This window comes from Hyla sarda, chromosome 1 (assembly GCF_029499605.1).
Source record: "Hyla sarda isolate aHylSar1 chromosome 1, aHylSar1.hap1, whole genome shotgun sequence".
NCBI lineage: Eukaryota > Metazoa > Chordata > Amphibia > Anura > Hylidae > Hyla > Hyla sarda.
In genome coordinates, this window is record NC_079189.1 from 594,276,325 (window position 1) to 594,301,395 (window position 25,071).

Genomic DNA, 25,071 nt, shown 5'->3' on the forward strand with positions numbered 1-25,071 from the left:
AAATAAATGATTTAAAAATCAGACTGTGATTTTATGGATTTTTTTTTTCTCTCATTATGTCTCTCATAGTAGAGGTATACCTATGATGAAAATTACAGGCTTCTCTCATCTTCTTGCAAAATTGGTGGCTGACTAAATACTTTCTTGCCCCATTGTGTATATATATATATACCTACAACCCGGCTAACACATAAGGTGCAAACCAATTAACCACATGTGAAACCTACAAACGATTGACACCAAAAAACGATATACAGTACTTCAGAAGCGACGGACCTGGAAATGCAGAGATAAGAAACGAGCCTTGTACAGGAGATCCCAGGTGGTCCTAGAGGTCACACACTTCTGGGACCACCCCAGAAGATGGATGTGGCATTATGTAGTTACACCTTCTGAATTGTAATTTGTTATAGGGGATTACTTTTTGTGGGTACTCCCCATACGGGTTTTCTTCTTTTGGGGTTTGCACATTTTAAGGGGGTTTTATTTTAAGTGGGAGGTCTATTCTTTTGTTGTAATTTTTGATTATTAATAAAGTATTGTATACCATTTTTTGGTGTCAATCGTTTGTAGGTTTCATATAAATAAATATGTATATACAGACACACGCATGTATACACATATATACATTGATTCCTCAACTTATAATGGCCTCAACATACAATGGTCTTTTCTGGCCCACTGTAACTTGAAAACAGACATAACATACAATATACACAACATACAATGCTAAAGACAGTTCAGATCTGTGAAACGTGTCAACGGCTGGAAGAACTGACCAATCAGAATAGGCATTCACTTATAAAACCCCTGTATTAGGCTGCATTCACACCACGTTTTTGCAATACTGTTCCTGTATACAATTTTAGTGTAAAAACCGTATGGAACTGTATTGCAAACCGTATGTATAGACATGTCATTGAAAACCGTATGACAACCGTAGTATCCGGTTGTGTACGTTTTGCATCATTTAAGGTTTAATCAGTTTTTTTTCCCTGTACCCAAAAAATGGGTCTACTACGGTTTTATGTCCAGGTGAAAAAACTGATACAAACTGTATACGTTTAAAAAATAAATGGTGGTCTATGGGAACCGTACAGAACCATATGTGCGTAAGGTTCCATCCGGTTTGCACCGTACAGTTTTTGACTTTGCACACTTTTTTTTTCTTGGAATTTTAATCAAACAAGTGAAACTTTATTCATAATGAAGTGAAAAAATTAAAACATATACTTTTTTTCTTAAAAAATGGATGCAACCAGACATGATTTTTCAAACCGTATACGTTTTTTAATCGAGTATAGGTCAAAATTTGTACACACGTTTTCATACAGTTTAGTACGGTTTTGAGGAATCCGTTTTTTTATCCAAAACCTGATAAGGGAACTGTATTACAAAAATGTGGTGTGAATGCAGGCTTACTGAAGTACATGCACTGACTGGTGTCTGGTAGCGCCCCCTACAATACAGGGAAGTACTACATGTTCTGTACTACTCTTTACCTGTATTACTGAAGTGCATGCACTGACTGGTGTCTGGTAACGTCCCCTACAGTACAGGGTGGTATTACATATTCTGTACTTCTCTTTACCTGTATTACTGAAGTGTATGCACTGACTGGTGTCTGGTAGTGCCCCCTACAGTACAGGGAGGTATTATATGTTCTGTACTACTCTTTACCTGTATTACTGAAGTACATGCACTGACTGGTGTCTGGTAGCGCCTCCTACAGTACAGGGAGGTATTACATGTTCTGTACTACTCTTTACCTGTATTACTGAAGTGTATGCACTGACTGGTGTCTGGTAGTGCCCCCTACAGTACAGGGAGGTATTACATGTTCTGTATTCTTTACCTGTACCAGGGTTAGCTGCTCCTTTGGACACCAGGTGAGGGTGGCTCCATTACTTTTTTAGGACACTGTGTTCTGTACAGGACCCTGAAGAAGCTCCTGTCCTCTACACAGTGATTACAGCTCCCAGCAGATCTTTCTTACTTTTATATGTAAGGATTTGCTTTATCTGTATTCGTTATCTACTTATTTTTTATTTAATCGTCACTTTTTCCTACTTTTGGATGACATTTTGGTGGCTTCAGAACCAATTACCAGGTTTCCATAGAGTTATGGTTTCAACATACAATGGTCGTCCTGGAACCAATTAATATTGTAACTTGAGGGACCACTGTATATTTATATACAGTTAAAAGCCCCCATGCAATGTAAAAAATAAAAAAAAAGTCTAGCACTGTCACAAATTTTTTTGCTATTGTTTCCTGTAGATTAGGAGCACATGAAGACTCCCTTGGATCTGGATTGGGGTTGGGTAGCGGTGTGTGACCTCTGGGACCACCCGCGATCTCTTGGTCAAGGCTCATTTCTTATCTTTGCATGCCCAGGTCTGTCGCTTCTCCCCAGCGCTATTAGTTTCAGTCTTCGGATGTGCTCTCTTGCTGAACAGAAGTGGCGGCCCACTCCCCATGGGACACCGATTCAGCACCAGTGCGTCTACGAAGGTGGGGGCCACAGTGCACTGGTAAGAAGGGTTTGACCTGTACATGCAAAGGTGAGAGTCAGGCCTTGTACAGGAGATAATGGGGGTCCCAGAGGTCAGACTCTCACAGGCACTCTCCTCTATCTTTTGGACTAGTGACTATGGCGTCTAAGTGATCAAAACAAAGGGAGATGGCTTCATCCATGCTGTCCCATATCCAAAACCTGTAATACACGGCTAATTAATAAAAAATGGTCAGCCAGGGGTTGAAAAAAGGATCATATGGCTACTATATGTGACTGCACTAATACAGAAATACTCTGATTTGCTAAAAATAAAAATTGTAATTAAAAAACAAAACAATATTAAAAAAAGTTGTAGAAAGTTGTAGGTAGTAAGTAAAAAAAAAAAGCATATAAAATTATTTAATAAATCTTCATTTTTCCTTTAAAATAAATAGACTAAATAAAAGTTATCAAACATAATAAGTATACAGTATTTGTTATCACTGTTTAATGTAACAAGCTGCAGCATAACGCTAAGGCTGGGTTCACACTACGTTTTCTCCCATACGGGAGCGGATACGGCAGGGGAGAGCTAAAACCTCGCGCTCCCGTATGCCTTCGTATGTGCTCCCGTGTGTCATTCATTTCAATGAGCCGGCCGGAGTGAAACGTTCGGTCCGGTCGGCTCATTTTTGCGCCGTATGCGCTTTTACAACCGGACCTAAAACTGTGGTCAACCACGGTTTTAGGTCCGGTTGTAAAAGCGCATACGGCGCAAAAATGTGCCGACCGGACCGAACGTTTCACTCCGGCCGGCTCATTGAAATGAATGACACACGGGAGCGCATACGAAGGCATACGGGAGCGCGAGGTTTTAGCTCTCCCCTGCCGTATGCGCTCCCGTATGGGGGAAAACGTAGTGTGAACCCACCCTAAACTGAATTTTGTTTGCACTAATGCCCAAAAGAAATGAACAGAAATGAAACATTGAGATCCTGTATATGTATGGCAATATGGTGCTGTTATATAATACAGCTTTTCCCACAGAAACAAGCCCTCATATATGTATGTAACTTTGAGATACTACATGGCAATATGGTGCTATTATATGAGACAGCTCGTCCCACTTTAATCAAGTTCTCATTTATGTGTGTAACATTGAGATACTTTATATGTATGGCAATATGGTGTTATTACATAATACAGCTTACCCCACAAAAAACAAGCCCTCATATGTGTGTGTAACATTGAGACACTGTATATGTATGTCAATATGGTGCTAGTTTATAATACAGCTCATCCCACAAAAAACAAGCCCTCATATATATGTGTAACATTGAGACGCTGTATAAGTATGCCAATATGGTGCTATAATATAACACAGCTTATCGCACAATAAAACAAGCCCTCATATATGTATGTAACATTGAGACACTCTATATGTATGGCAATATGGTGCTAGTTTATAATACAGCTCATCCCATAAAAAACAAGCCCTCATATATGTATGTAACATTGAGACACTCTATATGTATGGCAATATGGTGCTAGTTTATAATACAGCTCATCCCATAAAAAACAAGCCCTCATATATGTATGTAACATTGAGACACTCTATATGTATGGCAATATGGTGCTAGTTTATAATACAGTTCCTCCCACAAAAAACAAGCCCTCATATATGTATGTAACATTGAGACGCTGTATATGTATGGCAATATGGTGCTATAATATAATACAGCTCATCCCATAAAAAACAAGCCCTCATATATGTATGTAACATTGAGACACTCTATGTATGGCAATATGGCGTTATTATATAATACAGCTTATGCAACAAAATGATGGCCTATCTTAAGGCAGGGGTCCAAAATCTAGCAACCCCGCTGATCAGCTGTTTGCCGCGGCTGCCGACTCATGTATGCATAGACAAACAGAGCTGTTATTCACTTCAATTCCCAAGAATATGATTGGTGGAGGTTCGACTGCTTGGACATCCACTGATCCTAAAGAGTGGCAGCCTACGTGTTGGCCTTCCGAATATTGCTGATCCACTATCTATGGTGTATCCTCTGGATAGGGAATGACTTTTGACGATAAGAGTATTCCTTTAAAGGGGTACTCCGGAATGAAAAACATTTTCAAGTCAACTGGTGACAGACAGTTATACATTTCAAAATTAATTCTTTATAACAATCTTAAAGGGGTACTCCGCACCTAGAAATCTTATCCCTATCCAAAGGATTGGGGATAAGATGTCTGATCGTGGGGGTTCCGCTGCTGGGACCCCCGCGATCACTGTGCAGCACCCGACGTTTGTTTAGAACGCTGGGTGTGAGCGGGGTGGTTGTGACGTCATGGCCAAACACCTCTTTGCGTCACAACACACCCCCTCAATGAAGGTCTATAGGAGGGGCGTGCCATCACAAGAGGGCATGGTAGTGACGTAACGACCCTGCCACCCGCTCCAAGCGTTCGGAACAAAATGTTCCGAAAGCAGGGGCAGCAGAGTACCCCTTTAAGCCTTCCAAAACTTATCAGCTGCTGTATGCTCCGGAGGATGTTATGTAGTTCTTTCCAGTCTGACCACAGTGCTCTCTGCTGACACCTCTGTCCATGTCAGGAACTGTCAGGCGCAGGAGAGAATTGCTATGAGTATTTCACTCATGTCCAGACAGTTCCTGACACGGACCGAGGTGTCAGCAGAGAGCACTGTGGCCAGACTGGAAAGAACTACACAACTTCCTCTGTAATATACAGCAGCTCCTCGAAAATAAGTTTAACTATGATGGTGTTTGAGATATTAAATCTGTGGTGCTATGGGAGGGTTCGGAGATGGGCATGCTGAAGAATCTACTACCAAAACTTACCATTCTGGCTAAATATCTTATTGTTTGCACATGGTTTGTGCCAAAGGTATCTACTATCAATGATTGGAAAGAGTTAGTCAATGAAACAAAAAAGATTGAAAGGGTGAGAATTGGAGGCTCCAAGAAAAGAAGGAAACAATTTGATCTTACTTGGGGATTGTGGTAAGAGGTGCTTTGTGTTTTTTGTTGTTTTTTTTCCTCCTTCCCACGCATACACATTAGGGAGGGGAGGGGGGTTTATTTATGGAAATTTATACTTGTTGATGTATTTTATGAAGAAAAGAAAAAAAATACAGCAGCTGATAAGTACTGGAAGGATTAAGATTCTTAAATAGAAGTAACAGTTACAAATCTGTATAACTTTCTGGCACCAATTTAAAAAAAAAGTTCTTCCCCCTAGGTTACGTTAAATGGCTGACTTATGACTCTCAATATCTCTGATGGTGCGGAAGACTGCCAGTACGTCCTCAGCTAACCCAGGTCACAGCTCTTCCATTTCTTGCACTGTGCATCTCAGCAGGAGAGATTACAATCAAGGTAGATTCAGGAACATGATTAGTGGAGATGAAGCAAACACAATGCTGCAAACAGCTATCAGTAGAACATCTACTTGTGCAAACAGCACTTTCCATACACCACCTAGAGGGATAGTAGTAACAAGTTGTGCGGCCCCAATTCTGCACTGCAAAAAAAAAAAAATTTTAAAAAAGATTTCCGCTCCATATAGGTTTTTATTGTTCACATGTATTGTTTAAAGGAGTATTCCTGGAAGAAAAACTTTTATTTATTTATTTATTTATTTATTTATTTATTTTTTCTCCAGCTAGGAGCAATAATTTATTTATTATTATTTTTTTTTTAAACAGTAGAAGTTTATTGAAGGTTTTCCAATAAGAAAGGTACAAGAAAAACTTTTTATATATATCAACTGGCTCCAGAAAGTTAAACAGATTTGTAAATTACTTCTATAAAAAAAATCTTAATCCTTTCAGTATTTATGAGCTTCTGAAGTTAAGGTTGTTCTTTTCTGTCTAAATCCTCTCTGATGACACGTGTCTCGGGAAACGCCCAGTTTAGAAGAGGTTTGCTATGGGGATTTGCTTCTAAACTGGTCGTTTCCCGAGACACGTGTCATCGGAGAGGATTTAGACAGAAAAGAACAACCTTGACTTCAGAAGCTCATAAGTACTGAAAGGATTAAGATTTTTTAATAGAAGTAATTTACAAATCTGTTTAACTTTCTGGAGCCAGTTGATATATATATATATATATATATGGAAAAAAAAATTTCCTCGATAACCCCTTTACCTATACCTGGGTGTAATGTTTTATCTGTATAGCTATTCCTATAACATTGGGTTTTTATTATTTAGCAGTAAAAGGTATTTTTTATATTATAAAGAAGTCTGACCTGGGGCTAAGAGCAGAAGCCCATCTAGGTCTAACCCTTGAAACCTAACAACGGTACACACAACAGCTGTTGCTCACAGATCGGCCCCCAATTCCCTCCAGAATGACTTCAGCAAAGGTGACAGAGCACGACCAGAACACTTTCCCATTAATGTCAATGGGAGAGCTTCTGTCTACTGGTAGAAGAAAGAGGATACCAAGCACTCACAAGTAATGTACAGTGAAAATGTTTTATGCCATAGTGTAGTACAAGGATGCATTTCGGCATGGGAGCCTTCCGCAGCTGTCTGCCTAGGTAGAGTGCTGGGTATCATCTTTCTTCTACCTGTGGCTTTACCCTATCTCGTGCACCACCGCAGATTCCACAGAAGTGCCGACATATCTATATTGAACTAGCTTCGGTCTATTGTCACCTATGTCCACGAGGCCTGCTGTAAAGCACATCTTTAAATGCTGTTAAAAACGTCTCAGGCCCCCCCCCCCCCTTCCTTCCCTGACCCTTGACCCCCCCCCCCCCCCCCCCCCCGATGCCTCCCTCCCCTTGCTCTTCCCTCCTCTCCTCCCTACTCTCTTCCCCCTCTCTCTAGTTCTTCATCACTTCATGAGAATTCTGGGGTCAGCTGAGCGAGCATTGTTTATTTGTCTGTCTTTTGATGTGGGTCTGTCCTTGTTTAGTTTGTTTTCCTTTAGTTGACATGAGTGTCACCAGTTCCCACTATGGTGGTTGGTTATATTTTCTTGATTGTATTAGAACTGGCTTTGTGATGTATTTGTTGTGACTCTGTATTTTGTTTACATGCTGTGCCTGACGTGCCGGTCGGAATCCAATGCTCTCTTACCTCTATTTTATATTATCCTTTATTCTGTTTTGCACTTACATCACAATAAACAGTTTAAAAAATAATAATAAAATATGTGTCAGGATCTGGATCTATTCAGTAAAAAAAGAAAAAAATCTAGGTGACACATTCACTCTAAACCCGCAACCAGGTATAAGAAAAATCAATGCAAAGTAACCTTGTGATATATCCTATGACATCAGAAAAAAAAGTCCATAAACACGGACACCCCCCTACTGATATCAAAGCCTGAGGAACTTGCAGCCCCAACCAATGGTATCATCTGTAATGTCTACAATGTCTACATTTGATTGCAATACCCTTTATTTCACCCAAATCTAATTCATTCTAATAATTGAATAAATTGAGATTAACAAAAGAGAAGTCAATCATAGGCAAAATCTCACGTTTGGGATTTTATTATTCCAATGATTCACAGCTGGAGGGCAGTGTACAATGTGGGGGTGACTCTCGCTGTACCTTGTATTCTTCATAGTCTTTCTCATCCAGCACACTTTCTTTCTCCAGTTCTACACGTTGCTCAGTAGTTGGATCTATAGAAGCTTCTTTATACAGAGGCAATCCCGTAAAAAAGATTTCTTTCCATTCTCGCATTAGTTTACCAGGGATAAGTCTGAAGAAACATAAAGAACTATGACAATATGATACCCACAGTCAGCAGCAGTAACAGAGCACAGAAATGCTTCCTTGTCTTGTTTGGGGAGCCCTATCTTGGCTTGGGGTTCCTAATCCTTTGTGGCTGATAGATCGAGTGCATTTTCCTGCCTGCAGATTTGCAAAGGAAGCAATGAGCATCCATCAATGACTATGTGGCATTTGTAGTCTTGCTGTATTCAGTAGGGTCTAATACAAAGAGTTGCTCAGTAGAGTTCATCTGGTACAGGTTTAATGCACTTGCCAGTGCCTTGATGTAATCTCTGTGCCTCTGTATAATATTAGATCCCCTTCTGTGCCCCTGTATAGTATTAGACTCCCCTCTGTGCCTCTGTATAGTATTAGATCCCCCTCTGTGCCTCTGTATAATATTAGATCCCCTTCTGTGCCCCTGTATAGTATTAGACCCCCCTATGTGCCTCTGTATAGTATTAGATCCCCCTCTGTGCCTCTGTATAATATTAGATCCCCTTCTGTGCCCCTGTATAGTATTAGACCCCCCTCTGTGCATCTGTATAGTATTAGATCCCCCTCTGTGTCCTTGTATAGTATTAGATCCCCCTCTCTGCCCCTTTATAGTATTAGATCCCCCTCTGTGCCCCTGTATAGTATTAGACCCCCCTCTGTGCCCCTGTATAGTATTAGATCCCCCTCTGTGCCCCTGTATAGTAGGATATCCCCCTGTGTCTGTATAGTATTAGACCCCCCTTTGTGACCTTGTATAGTATTAGATCCCCCTGTGTCCTAGCATATTATTAGATCCCCCTCTGTGCCCCTGTATAGTATTAGATCCACCTCTGTGCCCCTGTATAGTATTAGATCCCCCTCTGTGCCCCTGTATAGTATTAGACCCCCCTTTGTGTCCTTGTATAGTATTAGATCCCCCTGTGTCCTAGCATATTATTAGATCCCCCTCTGTGCCCCTGTATAGTATTAGATCCACCTCTGTGCCCCTGTATAGTATTAGATCCCCCTCTGTGCCCCTGTATAGTATTAGATCCGCCTCTGTGTCCTTGTATAGTATTAGATCCCACTCTGTGTCCTTGTATAGTATTAGATCCCCCTCTGTGGCCCTGTATGGTTTTAGATCCTCCTGTGTCCTTGTAAACAATTAGGTCCCATCTGTGCCCCTGTATAAAATAAGATCCCCCGATGTGACTCTGTATAGTATTAGATCCCCCTCTGTTCCCTTGTATAGTATTAGGTCCCCTCTGGGCCCCTGTATAAAATAATATCCAACGCTGTGACTCTGTATAGTATAATATCCCGCTCTGTGTCCTTGTATCGTAGTAGATCCCCTCTGTGCCCCTGTATAGTATTAGCTCCTCCTCTGTGCCCTTGTATAGTATCAGATCCCCCTCTGTGCCCCTGTATTGTAATATATCCCCCTCTGTGCCCCTGTATAATATTAGATCCCCTCTGTGCCCCTGTATAGTATTAGATCCCCCTCGGTGTCCTTGTATAATATTAGGTCCCGCCCGTGCCCCTGTATAGAATAAGATCCCCCTCTGTGCCCCTGTAAGGTATTAAATCATCCTCTGTGCCCTTGTATAGTATTAGATCCTCCTCTGTGTCCTTGTATAGTATTAGATACCCCTGTGTGTCCTTGTATAGTAGTAGATCCCCCCTGTGCCCCTGTATATTATTAGCTCCTCCTCTGTGCTCTTGTATAGTATCAGAGCCCCCTCTGTGCCCCTGTATTGTAATATATCCCCCTCTGTGCCCCTGTATAATATTAGATCCCCTCTGTGCCCTTGTATAGTATCTGATCCCCCTCGGTGTCCTTGTATAATATTAGATCCCGCCTGTGCCCCTGTATAGAATAAGATCCCCCTCTATGCCCCTGTAAGGTATTAAATCATACTCTGTGCCCTTGTATAGTATTAGATCCTCCTCTGTGTTCTTGTATAGTATTAGATACCCCTGTGTGTCCTTGTATAGTAGCAGATCCCCCCTGTGCCCCTGTATATTATTAGCTCCTCCTCTGTGCCCTTGTATAGTATCAGAGCCCCCTCTGTGCCCCTGTATTGTAATATATCCCCCTCTGTGCCCCTGTATAATATTAGATCCCCTCTGTGCCCCTGTATAGAATAAGATCCCCCTCTATGCCTCTGTAAGGTATTAAATCATACTCTGTGCCCTTGTATAGTATTAGATCCTCCTCTGTGTTCTTGTATAGTATTAGATCCCCCTCTGTGTCCTTGCATAGTATTAAGTCCCTTATGTGCCCCTGAATAGAATAAGATCCACTCTGTGTCCTTGTATAGTATTAGATCTCCCTCTGTGCCCCTGTATTGTATTAGATCCCCCTCTGTGCCCCTGTATAGTTTTAGGTCTCCCTGTATAGTATTTGATCCCCCTCTGTGTCCTTGTATAGTATTAGATCCTCCTCTGTGCCCCTGTATAGTATTAGATCCTCATCTGTGCCCCAGTATAGTATTAGGTCCCTTCTGTGCCCCTGTATAGTATTAGATCCTCCTCTGTGCCCTTGTATAGTATTAGATCCTCCTCTGTGCCCTTGTATAGTATTAGGTCCCCTTTGTGCCCCTGAATAGAATAAGATCCCCTCTGTGTCCCTGTATAATATTAGAACCCCCTCTGTGTCTTTGTATAGTATTAGATCCCACTCTGTGCCCTTGTATAGCATTAGGTCCCTTCTGTGCCTGTGTATAGTATAAGATCTCCCTCTGTGCCCCTGTATTGTATTCGATCCCCCTCTGTGCCCCTGTATAGTAGATCCCCTTCTGTGCCCCTGTATAGTAGTAGATCCCCCTCTGTGCCCCTATATAGTTTTAGGTCTCCCTGAATAGTATTAGATACCCCTCTGTGTCCTTGTATAGTATTAGATCCTTGTCTGTGCCCCTGTATAGTATTAGATCCCCCTGTAAGTATTAAATCCCCCCTCTGTGCCCCTGTATAGTATAATGTCTCCTCTGTGCCCCTGTATAGTATTAGATCCGCCTCTGTGCCCATGTATAGTATCAGGTCTCCTCTGTGCCCCTGTATAGTATTAGATCCCCCTCTGTGCCCTTGTATAGTATTAGATCCCCCTCTGTGCCCCTGTATAATATTAGGTCTTCTCTGTGCCTCTGTATAGTATTAGATCCCCCTCTGTAACCCTGTATAGTGTTAGATCCCCCTCTGTGCCCCTGTATAGTATTAGATCATCCTCTGTGCTCCTGTATAGTATTAGATCCCCCTCTGTGCTCCTGTATAGTAATAGACCCCCTCTGTGCCCCTGTATAGTATTAGATCCCCCTCTGTGCTCCTGTATAGTATTAGATCCCCCTCTGTGCCCCTGTATAGTATTAGGTCTCCTTTGTGCCCCTGGATAGTATTAGAACCCCCTCTGTGCCCCTGTATAGTATTAGGTCTCCTCTGTGCCCCTGTACAGTATTAGGTCTCCTTTGTGCCCCTGGATAGTATTGGAACCCCCTCTGTGCCCCTGTATAGTATTAGGTCTCCCTGTATAGTATTAGATCCGCCTCTGTGTCCTTGTATAGTATTAGATCCTCCTCGGTGCCCCTGTATAGTATTAGGTCTCCTCTGTGTCCCTGTATAGCATTAGGTCTCCTTTGTGCCCCTGGATAGTATTAGACCCCCCCCCCCCCTCTGTGCCCTGTATAGTATTAGGTCTCCTTTGTGCCCCTGGATAGTATTAGATCCCCCCCCCCTCTATGCCCCTGTATAGTATTGGATCCCCCTCAGTGCCCCTGTATAGTATTAGGTCTCCCTCTGTGCCCCTGTATAGTAATAGACCCCCTCTGTGCTCCTGTATAGTAGTAGATTCCCATCTGTGTCCTTGTATAGTATTAGAACCCCCTCTGTGTCTCTGTCTAATAAATTAATCAATTAGAAAAAAAGGCCCAGAGAATACTGTTAGACGGTCATCAAACTTCACACTTCACATTTTATTTGACACTTTTTTTTTTAACGTTTTGACAGGAGTTTCCGAAAATTGCTGTAAAAATGTACACGATTTTACTGGGTGTTGCGCAATTGCACTGTGTACATGTGAACATAGCTTCATGGAGTTGCCAAGGGAGTCTGAAAAGTGATGCTGTCATCCTGTTGTTTACAGAAAGTCAGCTGACCCAGGACTGACCACTTCCTTTGACACATTAAACACTGATTTTTTTTTTTTTTTTATGGGTCAAACTTCTGATCACACGACCCAGTTACAGTAATGAAATGCAATGATGCGGCTGTGCTGGAATGAAACAAATGGCACTGTAGGAATGTCAAAAGATCTTACTGCAGACAATGGCTCTGGACAATGATCTGTCACCAAAAAACAAGGGGCTTATGTGAATCTACAATCAGAATAAATAATGTGGCCGGAGGGCTTTTTACACAATACAATATATCCCCTGTCATGAGAGTCTGATGCTGCTGACTTCTCATTTTGCCATTTCAGCACATTGCATCTTTTTTTGAACTACAGAACAATCTTGAGGAGATTTAGGGAAGTTTTGTGTAATGTTTTCCACAATGACAGTGGAAAAACGATATAGAAACAGAATGTAAAATCTATAAATTTAGCTGTTTTACAAAACCTTTTAAATAGAAACAAGTTTCCTAGAATTACTTATCTAAAATTTCCTAAAATCATGGCCAAAACTGCACGTGCACCAGATGTGTCATGGTGTCAGGCAACGTCAGAGGTGATACTGCCTCAATTGTTTTGGCTTCCAGGGCATCGCTGGATCTCCTCTATAGTCGCGTCTGGCAACTAACACTGGGCATCGAAAAGTTGTTAGAGGAGAGCTACAGGCATGGTCTTACATTGAGTAACAATATGGTGGCATTATTCAGAGGCCATGTGGTGGTAATATGCTTTCAATACTTTTTGCTACAGCCGCCCCACATGATGCACTTTGAAATCTACACTAGCTCTGGGCTGGTGTAGATTTCGGGTACAATATATGCTTAATTGCTGGCATATATTGTATTAAAGGGGTATTCCAGGCAAAAACTTTTTTTATATATATATCAACTGGCTTCGGAAAGTTAAACAAATTTGTAAATTACTTCTATTAAAAAATCTTAATCCTTCTAATAGTTATTAGCTTCTGAAGTTGAGTTGCTGTTTTCTGTCTTAACTGCTTTCTGATGACTCACATCCCAGGAGCTGTCCAGCTCCTATGGGGATATTTTCCTATCATGCAAGGGATATTCTCCCATCATGCACAGCTCCCGTGACGTGACATCATCATTGAGCAGTTAGACAGAAAACTTCAGAAGCTAATAACTATGGGAAGGATTAAGATTTTTTAATAGAAGTAATTTACAAATCTGTTTAACTTTCCGGAGCCAGTTGATATATAAAAAAAAAGTTTTTGCCTGGAATACCCCTTTAAATTAGGCGAGTTTAGGTCACACCCCCTTTTACACCAAGCCCTGCCCATTCTTTTTTTTTCTTTTTTTTTTTAAACAGCATGACAACGACTGGTGTAGAAGGTAAAAAAAATAAAAATGTACACATTTCTTGGACTAACTAAGAGCTTGCACAAAAGTGTGATTTTTTTGTTCCTAAAAATAGGCCCAGTCACTTAAAGGGGTACTTTGCTGAAAATATCTTATCCCCTATTCAAAGGAAAGGGGATAAAATGTCTAATCACGGGGGGGCCCGATGCTGGGGACCCCCACGATCTCCGAAGTGGCACCCCTGTCATTCGGTGCACGGAGCAAACTCTGCACCGTGCCTGATGACTGGCGAAGCCAGCTGCCAAGCCCCCTCCATTTACGTCTATGGGAGAAGGCGTGACGGCTAGTACATAGACATGAATGGAGTGGGTGTGGCGTGGCGTCACGAACGCGGAAGCTGCAAGCTTCCGTGTTCCAGGCACCACTGTTGCTGGATAGGGGGATAAGATGTTTTCAGCGGAGTACTCCTTTAACCAGTGTTAACAAATCAGGGTGCCTCCAGATGTTGCAAAACTACAACTCCCAGCATGCCTGGACAGCCTTCGGCTGTCCAGGCATGCTGGAAGTTGTAGTTTTGCAACACCTGGAGGCAGTCTGGTTGGGAAACACTGCCTTTAACAAATGCCCCCCATTTCCCTGTACACCCCTGATGTACACAAGCGTATTAGGATTAAACCACTTACTTATTTGTAAGTTCTCTGTATTCTGCAATTTTTGTGACCAGATCCACAATCTGACTCGCTACTGCCCGGCAGGTGGAGTAGTGTTTCTCGTATCGGGCCTTGGCTCTCTCTGCTGCTATATGGTCATACAGTTTCTGGGCATTTTGGATCTCCTCCTCGCGGTCCACTTTGGCTTGTTTTAGCAGGGCCTGCGCCATAAGAATTAGAATGATGAAGATAAGACCAATGGTTCATCATCTCAAATAATACTGAAACTGAATTTTTAACATTTAAAAAGGGTTTGTTTGTTTTTCTGTTCCCAGACTTTTCTCCTATGAATAAGCAGAAATTCTCTAATGAATAAGAGCAGTTTTGTCAAGTTGTCTTCTATACCACATGGGGGGAAAGCCATATAGAATCCGAATGCTCTGCATATTGCCTTCTCCGACTTGAATTGCTCAAATTTAATAAAGGAGCAATGTTGGATATAGATGTATATATGGGAACATATTGCAAATGCATTTAAAGTAGAACTCTGCCGGAAAACATCTTATCCCTTATCCAAAGGATAGGGGATAAGATATCTAATCGATGCGATCCCGCCACTGAGGACCCCCACGATCTCCGCTGCGGCACCCCAGTTATCCAGTGCACAGAGCGAACTCCGCTCCGTGCCGGATGACTGGCGACTACATCCATCACGCCCCCTCCAGGCGTAGTAGCCGTCACGCCCCCTGGCATAGACATGAATGGAGGGGTTGTGGCGTGACATCACGAACACAGAAACTCCAAGCCTACATGTTCCGGAGGCCACCACTGCTGGCCCGGAGATCGCGGGGGTTCTGGCGGAGTGCCCCTTTAAAGGAACCTGTCACCTGTTTCTTGCTGCCTAAACCACAGGCAGCATGGAACACATACAGGCGGTGAGATGCTGAGACACTATGATATACTCTCAAATCATAGTTTCAAAAGCCGCTGTAACCCGGGTAACTAGTCCTTGAGGGGTTCCTTGCGGCTGCTCCTGCCACTCGTAATGCGTCTCTACCTAGTAGTGTATAAGGAGAGATGCATCACTAAGGGCTGTCTGGGTGCGAAGAGCAACCTGTGGGAAACCGTACCTGTGACTACCCAGGTCCCAGCGGCTTTTTAAAACTACGATTTCTCTGAATCTACCGAGTGTTTCAGAGTGAATCATAGTGTAACCTCATCCACTGCCAGTATCTGTTCCATGCTGCCCGTAGTTTGGGCAGCATGAAACAGGTGACAGGTTCCCTTTAATAGAACAGAGCCTGAAACACAGACTGTGCAAAGGATCAATGCCTATAGTAAGTGAAAAAAAAATATATATATATATGTATAATTCTGTTATACCGCTTCTATATCAAGAGCCTCTTGGAATTCTCGTTCCCGTCTTTCTTGATATTGCTTTTCCCGAAAAATTCTGTTTTGTCTCATGACCTCCTTCTCATGTCGAGCGTGCATTAGCTGTACGGCAATCCTGCGTTCCTGCTGAGACTGTCGCATCAGACGGTTAATAAGCTGCTCTTCCCGAAAAGCTTCCTGAGAAGACAACATTTTATGATATGTAACTGTAGCCCAGTGTACTTGGTAAGTTTATCACAATCTAGTTATATGTTTTCACTCACATCTTTGCATTACTTTGTCAGTATACGTGCCTTCTGTTTGGCCATTATATGCCCTAATACAGAAAATTTCCCCTTTAGAAAGGAAAAAGTTCACATGGTTTGAAGCTCTCACAAAATAAAAAATAAAAAAAGTTTTTTGTTGCCCATATCATGCACATTCACCATCACTAGTCATACAGTACCATGTTTCACTCCAGCGCAGATGCATTTATGCGTTTCATCACTGCAACTGGGTCATGTGATCGCAAGTGTGGCTTACAGAAAATCAGTGCTTAATGAGTGAGTGGAAGTAGTCTGTCCTAGGTCAGCTGACTTCCTGGACAGGATGACATCATCATCACCTATCAAATCACTCCTACTAGCTTCCAGACTCCTCCCCTCCACTACAGTAGTTATACACCATACCTGCGTCTTTGTCCACATGCTGTGTGGTTTTACCAAAATAGCAGGAAAATGGCACTTTTGCAGTAAAAATGATTGTAACGGCTAGTGGTGAGGATCCCCTGTACCTGTGTGGACAATGGCATGAACCGCACAAGGGAGCAGAGTCTAAGGTGCCGCTGGTTTTCACTAGAGCCTGCAGCAAAGCGGCAGGCGGCTCACAGGTCGCTACCCCTGGCACGACTCGTCCACAAAGGCAGCCGAGGTGATGCGAGGCATAGAAGGAAGAGACAAACTCAGAGTCGGGAACAGGCAGGTAGGTCAGGGCTGGCGGCAAGGAACTGTGGTCAGGAAAAGTAGCAAGAAAACTGGTACACGGAATAGCAGATAAAGGGAACACTTTCTCTAAGGCAACAGGGCACAAAGATCTGGCAGGGAACAGAAGAAGTGCGGGGTTAAATAGGGTCAGTTCCAGACAGGCACCAATCAATGGTGCACTGGCCCTTTAAATCTCTGGGAATCGGCGTGCCCTAGGAGGCAGGTATGTGTGTGCCTGCAAGCAGGGAGAACATAAGAAACAGGAAGACAGCGGGGCAGGTGAGAAGCAGCAGGTACCCCACAAGAAGTAGGTAAAGGAAAAGGAAGGCAAGGATGGCGGCCGTAGACAATATAGAATGGTGACTTTCTAGTAGCCTCGGAATCTCGGTGATTATATGAAAACTCCGCCCAAGGAAGTAGGTTGGTCCAATTGTCCTGTCGTGCAGAAACAAAGTGAAGGAGGTAGTCGCCCAAAACTTCATTCACCCTCTCTACCTGGCCATTGGTCTGCGGGTGATATGCAGAGGAAAAGTCCAACTTGACTTTGAGACGAGAACAAAGAACTCGCCAAAACTTGCGAAACAAACTGGACCCCTCGGTCAGAGACAATAAGTAATGGTAAACCATGTAAACGGAAAATATGCCAGAAGAATTGATCCGCCAGCAGTGGAGCAGAGGGAAGTCCAGGCAAAGGAACAAAATGGGACATTTTGGAGAAACGATCTGTGACCACCCAGATGACCGTGTTGTTAGAGGAGGGTGGTAGATCAGTGATGAAGTCCATGGCTATGTCTGTCCAAGAACACTCTGGACTGGGCAGAGGTTGTAGTTGACCCGCAGGTCTAAGTCGAGGCGTCTTGTCACGGGCACAGGTAACACAGGAACAGACAAAATCTGAAACATCTCGACCACCAATAATGTCGGGAGATGAGCGGAGTGGACTTTCGTATTCCTGGATGCCCGGCCAGTAAAGAAGAGTGTCCCCAATTCAATAACTTAATTCTCAGGTGAGCTGGCACAAAAGACCTTCCTGGTGGAACTTGCTGTAGGCCGAGAGGAGCGACTGAGATCAAAAGTTCAGGAGGCACGATGTGCCTAGGGGAGGAGTCCAGACCCACCACATCAAAGCCCCGGATAGAGCATCGGCCTTAATGTTCTTATCCGCGGGCCGATAAAAATGAATAAGAAAATGAATAAGAAAATCGAATCTGGAGAAGAGAAGAGACCACCTGGCCTTCCGGGGATTCAGACACTGAGCAGATTGAAGATACAAAAGATTCTTATGATCCATGTAGATACTGACTGGACGAGTAGATCTTTCCAGTAGATGATGCCATTCTTCCAGGGCGAGCTTAATGGCCAAAAGTTTACGGTCTCCAATTGAATAATTCCTCTCGGCAGGCGAAAACGTCTTGGAGAAAAACCCACAAATCACGGTTTTACCCCTGGAGGTCTTTTGTGTCAGTATTGCTCTGGCTCCTACAGAAGAGGCATCTACTTCGAGAAAGGAGGGTTTTTCTGGATCAGGTCTTGACAATACTCGTGCAGAGGCAAATGCCGATTTCAGTCGGGAGAACGTTTCTTCGACCTCAAGAGGCCAGGATTTGGGGTTAAAGGGGTACTCTGCCCCTAGACATCTTATCCTTTGGATAGGGGATAAGATGTCAGATCGCCAGGGTCCCGCTGCTGGGGACCCCCAGGATCTCCGCTGCAGCACCCCGCTATCATTACTAGGGTATAAGATGTCTAGGGGCAGAGTAGCCCTATAACATTTTTCTTAGTGAGAGCCACAATCAGTGCAACCAACGATGAGATGTGCGGTATAAACTGTCGAAAATAATTGGCGAACTGCAGAAAGCGTTGTATAGCCCACAGGCCAGAAGGTCAAGGCCAGTTAAGAACCGAAGACAGCTTATCAGGGTCCATCTGGAGGCCTTGGTTGGAGACAATATATCCAAGAAACGGAAGACTTGTCTTCTCGAAAATGCATTTCTCGAGTTTGGCGTAAAGGTGATTATGCCGCAGGCGTCGTAGGACCTGACGCACGTGTGCGATGGACCTCCAAGTTGGGAGAGAAGATCAGGATATCATCCAAATACACCACGACACAAGTGTAGAGAAGATCAGGGAAGATGTCATTGACAAATTCTTGAAAACATCCGGGGCGTTACAGAGACCAAATGGCATCACAAGGTACTTGAAGTGCGCATCACGGGTATTAAAGGCCGTCTTCCATTAATCTCCTCCTTCCCGTATTCTGACAAGGTTGTGCGCTCCTCGCAGATGAAGTTTGGAGAAGACCTTGGCACATTGCAGGCGATCAAAGAGCTCAGAAATCAAAGATAAGGGGTACCGATTCTTGATAGTGATCTTGTTAAGTCCCAGGTAATCAATACAAGGGCGGAGAGACCCGTCCTTCTTTTCCTCAAAGAAGAATCCTGCATCGACAGGGGAGGAGGACTTCCGGATGAAGCCCTTCTGGAGATTCTCCTTGATGTATTGAGTCATGGCTTGGGTCTCGGTAACAGACAAGGGGTAGATTCTTCCCTGAAGAGGCGAAGTCCCTGGCAGAAGGTCAATCGGGTAGTCATAGGGACGGTGCTGAGTAAGACTTTCAGCCTGTTTTTCCGCAGAACACGTCTGCAAAGTCCTGGTAAGGAACAGGCAAACCCGGCATAGATGAAGGAGGTAGAGAATACTTAGGCCGTGGTGATGCCAGACAGCGATTTTGGCAGACAGATCCCCAGCGAATGACTTCAGCAGTTTGCCAGTCGAGAACCGGGGCGTGATGCCAGGGAAGAACAGAGGATAAGCTCCGAAGTACACTGAGGAAGCACATAGAACTCGATCTTCTCTTTGTGTAAAGCACCCACTTGCAACCAAAGGGGTTCAGTGTGGAAGTGCACTGCGTATTTCAAGCTTTCACCATTGATGAAGGAAATGTATAAAGGCTTGATGAGCCATGTCACTGGAAGACGGTGCTTGTGAACCAGGGAAGCGTTGATAAAATTTCCTGCAGAACCTGAATCCAGGAAGGCAGAGGCATGGAACGAAGCTCCTGCAGAGGTGAGTAATAGAATTTAGTTGAGGAGAGGGAGAATTCACACCTAGAGACGCCTTTCCCACGTGCCCTAGGTGCGTGCGTTTCCAGAACGTGGTGGCCGTAGAGGACAATTTCTGAGGAAATGTTCCATGCTGGCACAATACAGGCACAAGTTCTCTTCACATCCGCGGGACCTCTCTTGCTGGGACAAGTGGGCACGGTCCACCTGCATAGCCTCTTCGTCAGGAGGCAACGTTGGTGGATGAGGTGGCCGCTGGAACACTGGGGCCAATCGGGGAAAACAACGTGTCTGAACTGGTTTATGTTCTTGGTGAAGTTCCTCCTGCCTCTCTGCAAAACGCACATCGATGCGAGTGGACAAGAGAATGAGCTCACTCAGAGAAGATGGAGGATCTCGTGCAGCGAGAGCATACTTAACTCTACTGGAAAGTCCCTTTTTAAAAGTAGTACACAGAGCGTCATCATTGCAGGCCAATTCGGAGGCAAGGGTGCAGAACTGGACCGCGTAGTCACCAACAGTAGAGTCCCCTTGGTGGAGGTTCAGAAGTGCGGTTTTGGCCGAGTAGGCTCTTGCAGGCTCTTCAAAGACACTGCAGAATTCCGAAAGGAAGGCTTGCAGATTGGAGGACACTGGATCATTTCTGTCCCAGAGAGGTGTGGACCAGGCCAGGGCTTTCCCAGAAATAAGACTGACCACGAACGCCACCTTGGCACGCTCCATCTGGAACTCATCAGCCATAAGTTCCAAATGCATAGAACATTGGGTCACAAACCCTCTGCACAATTTAGGGTCCCCTTCGAACTTCGTCGGCAGAGACAGAGGTAACTTGGAACCAATGGAAGCCACGGAAGCTGCAGACACCGGAGGAGCCACTGGAGCAGGTGGAGGCTGCTGGGACTGTTGAACGGAGAGGAGGAACTGCATCACTGTGGATAGCTGATTCAGCTTGTTGCTCAATCTGCAGAGATTGTTGTGCCACTATGGCAGATAGATCAGTGACATTTGGCAGATGCACCTTGGCGGGATTCATGGCTGGATCATACTGTAACGGCTGGTGGTGTGGATCCACTGTACCTGTGTGGACGATGGAGTTAGCCGCACAAGGGAGCGGAGTCTACGGATCCGCTGGTTTTCACCAAAGCCCGCCGCAAAGCGGGATAGACTTGTTGCAGCAGGCGTCTCCCAGTTCGCTACCCCTGGCACGACTCGTCCACAAAGGCAGCCGAGGTGATGCGAGGCACAGAAGGAAGAGATGAACTCAGAGTCGGGGACAGGCAGGTAGGTCAAGGCTGGCAGCAAGGAACTGTAGTCAGGAAACGTAGAAAGAAAATTGGTACACAGAATAGCAGATAACACAGGGAACACTTTCTCTAAGGCAACAGGGCACAAAGATCAGGCAGGGAACAGGAGCAAGTGCGGGGTTAAATAGGGTCAGTTCCAGACAAGCACCAATCAGTGGTGCACTGGCCCTTTAAATCTCTGAGAACCAGGACGTGCGTGCCCTAGGAGGTGGGTATGCGTGCGCCGGCAAGCAGGGAGAACGGAGGAAGCAGGAAAATGGCGGGGCAGGTGAGAAGCAGCGGACCGCGCACTTTCTAATTGCATCATGCGAAGCGCAGACTGTCTGTACGGGGAGACGGGCAGGGAAAGCGCCCGCGGCTAGCGGCGATACTCGTAACAATTATGCTCATGGGGCATCACAGTTGCTGGGATAACCAACCAACACCCAAAGAGTATCGTGCATGGATTCACAGTATAGTCACTCCAAGATCGATTTCAGACTGGACAGAAGAGTGTGCCTGGAAACACCTTTTAACGTATTGACAAACAAGGACAAATAACTTATATTTGCAAGTGGAAATTTTCATGATCTCAGAATAATAATAAACTAAATGGCGGAGATTTATCAAACTGTGTGAGAGAAAAAGTGGAGTGATTTTCCCATATTAACCAATCACAGCTCAGCTTAATAGCTTTGGTAAAGTGAAAGCTGAGCTGTGATTGGTTGCTGTGCGAAAATCACTCCACTTTTTCTCAGTTTGATAAATCTGGGCATATATGTATACTGTAGAACATCAACTGAAGTGCATGACGCTAGGTCAGTGTTTCCCAACTGGGTGCCTCCAGCTGTTGCAAAACTACAACTCCCAGCATGCCCGGACAGCCTTTGGCTGTCCGGGCATGCTGGGAGTTGTAGATTTGCAACAGCTGGAGGCACCCTGGTTGAGAAACACTGGGCTAGGGCTTCACAGCAACTTTTGGTTACAGTAAAATCATGGGTCACCATGAAAGTCAAGCAGATTTAAAGTGGTTATCCAGGATATATAAAAAAAAGAAAGAAGAAATAAACTAAGCTAATTACTTCTGGAAACAGTGACAATCAGTTCCTGCAGTAAATGGTGCCACGCTGTCATATTACACCCAACCTGAAGACACAAGTGGCGCTGTTTTGGAAGAAAGTGGCTATGTTCTTTTTAACCCTGGATAACCCCTTTAATCCTTACCTTTGTGAGTCATAAAGGTAATGAGTTGTGATTCTTGCAGATTGCCTGCATTTGTTTCCACACAAAGAAGCACTGACGTCATATGACAGCTGCGGACACGATTTACTGTGCCTGTCGTGCAACCACAATACAATCGAAGACGTATATTAGAAGGGGAACCCTCCCCCTTAAAGGGGTACTCCGGTGAAAAACACATGGTGCCATAAAGTTAAAGCGTACCTCTCATTAAAAAAACTTTTGATATATTATAGATTAATGTATGCAGAATAACTTTACAATTGCATGTTATTAAAAAATCTGCTTCTTTCTATTTAATTTTCCACTTTGAAGAAATGACCACTAGGGGTCTCCCTACCAGTCCTGGCAGCAAGCATTTCAGACTCATGAGGGAGTCCTAAACACTACGAGCTGCCAGTCTGCTTTGTTCACAAAGGAGAACACTCAGAGCTGCCAGCCTGCTTTGTTCACAGCCTGTTTGGCTGTGAACAAAGCAGGCTGGCAGCTCTGAGTGTTTAGGACTCCAGCATGAGTCAGAAATGCTTGCTGACAGGACTGATCGGGAAAAACACAATAGAAAGAAGCATATTTTTCATTAACATGCTATTGGAAAGTTATTCAACATTCATTAATCTAAAATATATCAAAAGTTTATTTCATGAGAGGTACCCTTTAAACAGATTTGTAAATTACTTCTATTTAAAGGGGTACTCCGCCCCTAGACATCTTATCCCCTATCCAAAGGATAGGGGATAAGATGTCAGATCGCCGCGGTCCCGCTGCTGGGGAGCCCTGGGATGCCCGTTGCAACACCGCGCTCTCATTACAGCACAGAGCGAGTTCGCTCTGCACGTAATGACGGGCAGTACAGGGGCCGGAGCATCGTTACGCCACGGCTCCGCCCCTCGTGACGTCACGGCCCGCCCCTTTCAATACAAGTCTATGGGAGGGGGCGTGGCGGTCGTCACGCCTCCTCTCATAGACTTGCATTAAGGGGACGGGCCGTGATGTCCCGAGGGGCGGAGCCATGACGTCACACTGCTCCGTCCCCCGTATCGGCCGTCATTACGTGCAGAGCGAACTCGCTCTGTGCTGTAATGAGAGCGGGGTGCCGCAGAGGGGATCCCAGGGCTCCCCAGCAGCGGGACCCCGACGATCTGACATCTTATGCCCTATCCTACGGATAGGGGATAAGATGTCTAGGGGCGGAGTACCCCTTTAAAAAATCTTAATCCATCCAGTACTAATCAGCTGCTGTATACTACAGAGGAAGTTGCGTAGTTCTTTTTTGTCTGACCACAGTGCTCTCTGCTGATACCTCTGTCCATGTCAGGAACTGTCCAGAGCAGAAGAGGTTTGCTCCTACTCTGGACAGTTCCTGAAACTGACAGAGGTGTCAGCAGAGAGCACTGTGGTCAGACAGAAAAGAACTAGAGGGGACATTTATCAAAACCTGTGTAGGGAAAGAATGGAGCAGTTGCCCCTAGCAACCAATCAGATTTCTTCTTTAATTTTTCACAGGCTTTTAAAAATGAAAGAAGCAATCTGATTGGTTGCTATGGGCAACTGCATTACTCTTTCTCTACACAGGTTTTGATAAATCTGCCCCTACCTCTGGAGCATACAGCAGCTGATAGGTATTGGAAGGATTAAGATTTTTATATAGAAGTAATATACAAATTTGTTTAACTTTGAGGCACCAGTTGATTTGAAAATAAATAAATAAATAAAACAAGTTTTCCATCAGAGTACCCCTTTAACCTCTTCAGGACATAGGGCGTATGGATACGCCCTGCATCCCGAGTCCTTAAGGACCGAGGGCGTATCCATACGCCCGTGGGAATTCCGGCCCCCACCGCTAGCCGGTTGGGGACCGGAGCCGGATGCCTGCTGAAATCGTTCAGCAGGCATCCCGGCATATCGCCCAGGGGGGTCATTATGTCCCCCCATGTCGGCGATGGACGCAGATCGCTGGACAATTCAGTCCAGCGATCTGCGGCGATTCCGGGTCAATCGGGTCTCCAGTGACCCGGAATTACTGGCTGATCTCTGGTCTCTGGTGGCCCCGAACAGCCAGAGCCTGCAGGGGTGAGGTGGCACTGGTGCCACCTCACGATCGCCCTGATTCGTCGGCCGGATTACCGGCCGACCAATCAGGGTGCCTGCTGCGGGTGTCACTCCCGCACCCGCTCCGCCCCTCTTCCGGAGGACGTGAGCGGGTGCGGGACGTGCACCCCGGGTGCTGGGGACCCCGATCCCCGGCGTTAATGTTGGGATCGGGGCCCCAGGAGCAGCGGCGGCGGCGGGACTGACTCTCCGGCGTGGATCGTTGGAGGTGAGTGACAGCCTCCTGCTGTTGCTTAGCAACAGCTCCCAGCATGCAAAAAGGGCATGCTGGGAGCTGTAGTTATGCAATAGCAGGAGGCAGACCACCACAACTCCCAGCATTCTCTTATGGGCATGCTGGGACTTATGGTTTTGCAACAGCTGGAGGCACATTTTTTCTATGGAAAAGTGTACCTTCAGCTGTTGTGTAACTACAACTCCCAGCTTGCACAAACAGCTAAAATGCATGCTGGGAGTTGTAGTGGTGCATCTGCTGGTTGCATAACTACAACTCCCAGCATGCCCGTTGGCTGTCGGTGACTGCTGAGAGTTGTAGTTTTGCAACAGCTGAAGACACACTGGTTGTGAAACTCAGAGTTTTTTTTACCTAACTCAGTGTTTCACAACCGGTGTGCCTCCAGCTGTTGCAAACTACAACTCTCAGAAGTCACCGT

General features: G+C 44.8%; 1 protein-coding gene across 2 annotated transcripts in view; it reads right to left on the reverse strand.

The window, feature by feature from the left end:
* The window catches only part of SPEF2 (sperm flagellar 2), a 208,053-nt gene that overhangs the window by 130,336 nt on the left and 52,646 nt on the right, over nucleotides 1-25,071 (reverse strand). Inside the window, exons 8-10 of one of the 2 annotated variants that reach the window (XM_056546656.1) lie at nucleotides 15,752-15,940; nucleotides 14,402-14,589; nucleotides 8,097-8,250 (exon numbers count right to left, since the gene is read on the reverse strand). In XM_056546656.1, coding sequence (XP_056402631.1) covers nucleotides 8,097-8,250; nucleotides 14,402-14,589; nucleotides 15,752-15,940 — 531 coding nt within the window. The remainder of the gene's footprint in view (nucleotides 1-8,096; nucleotides 8,251-14,401; nucleotides 14,590-15,751; nucleotides 15,941-25,071) is intronic. The other variant, XM_056546664.1, reaches the window with a different exon arrangement.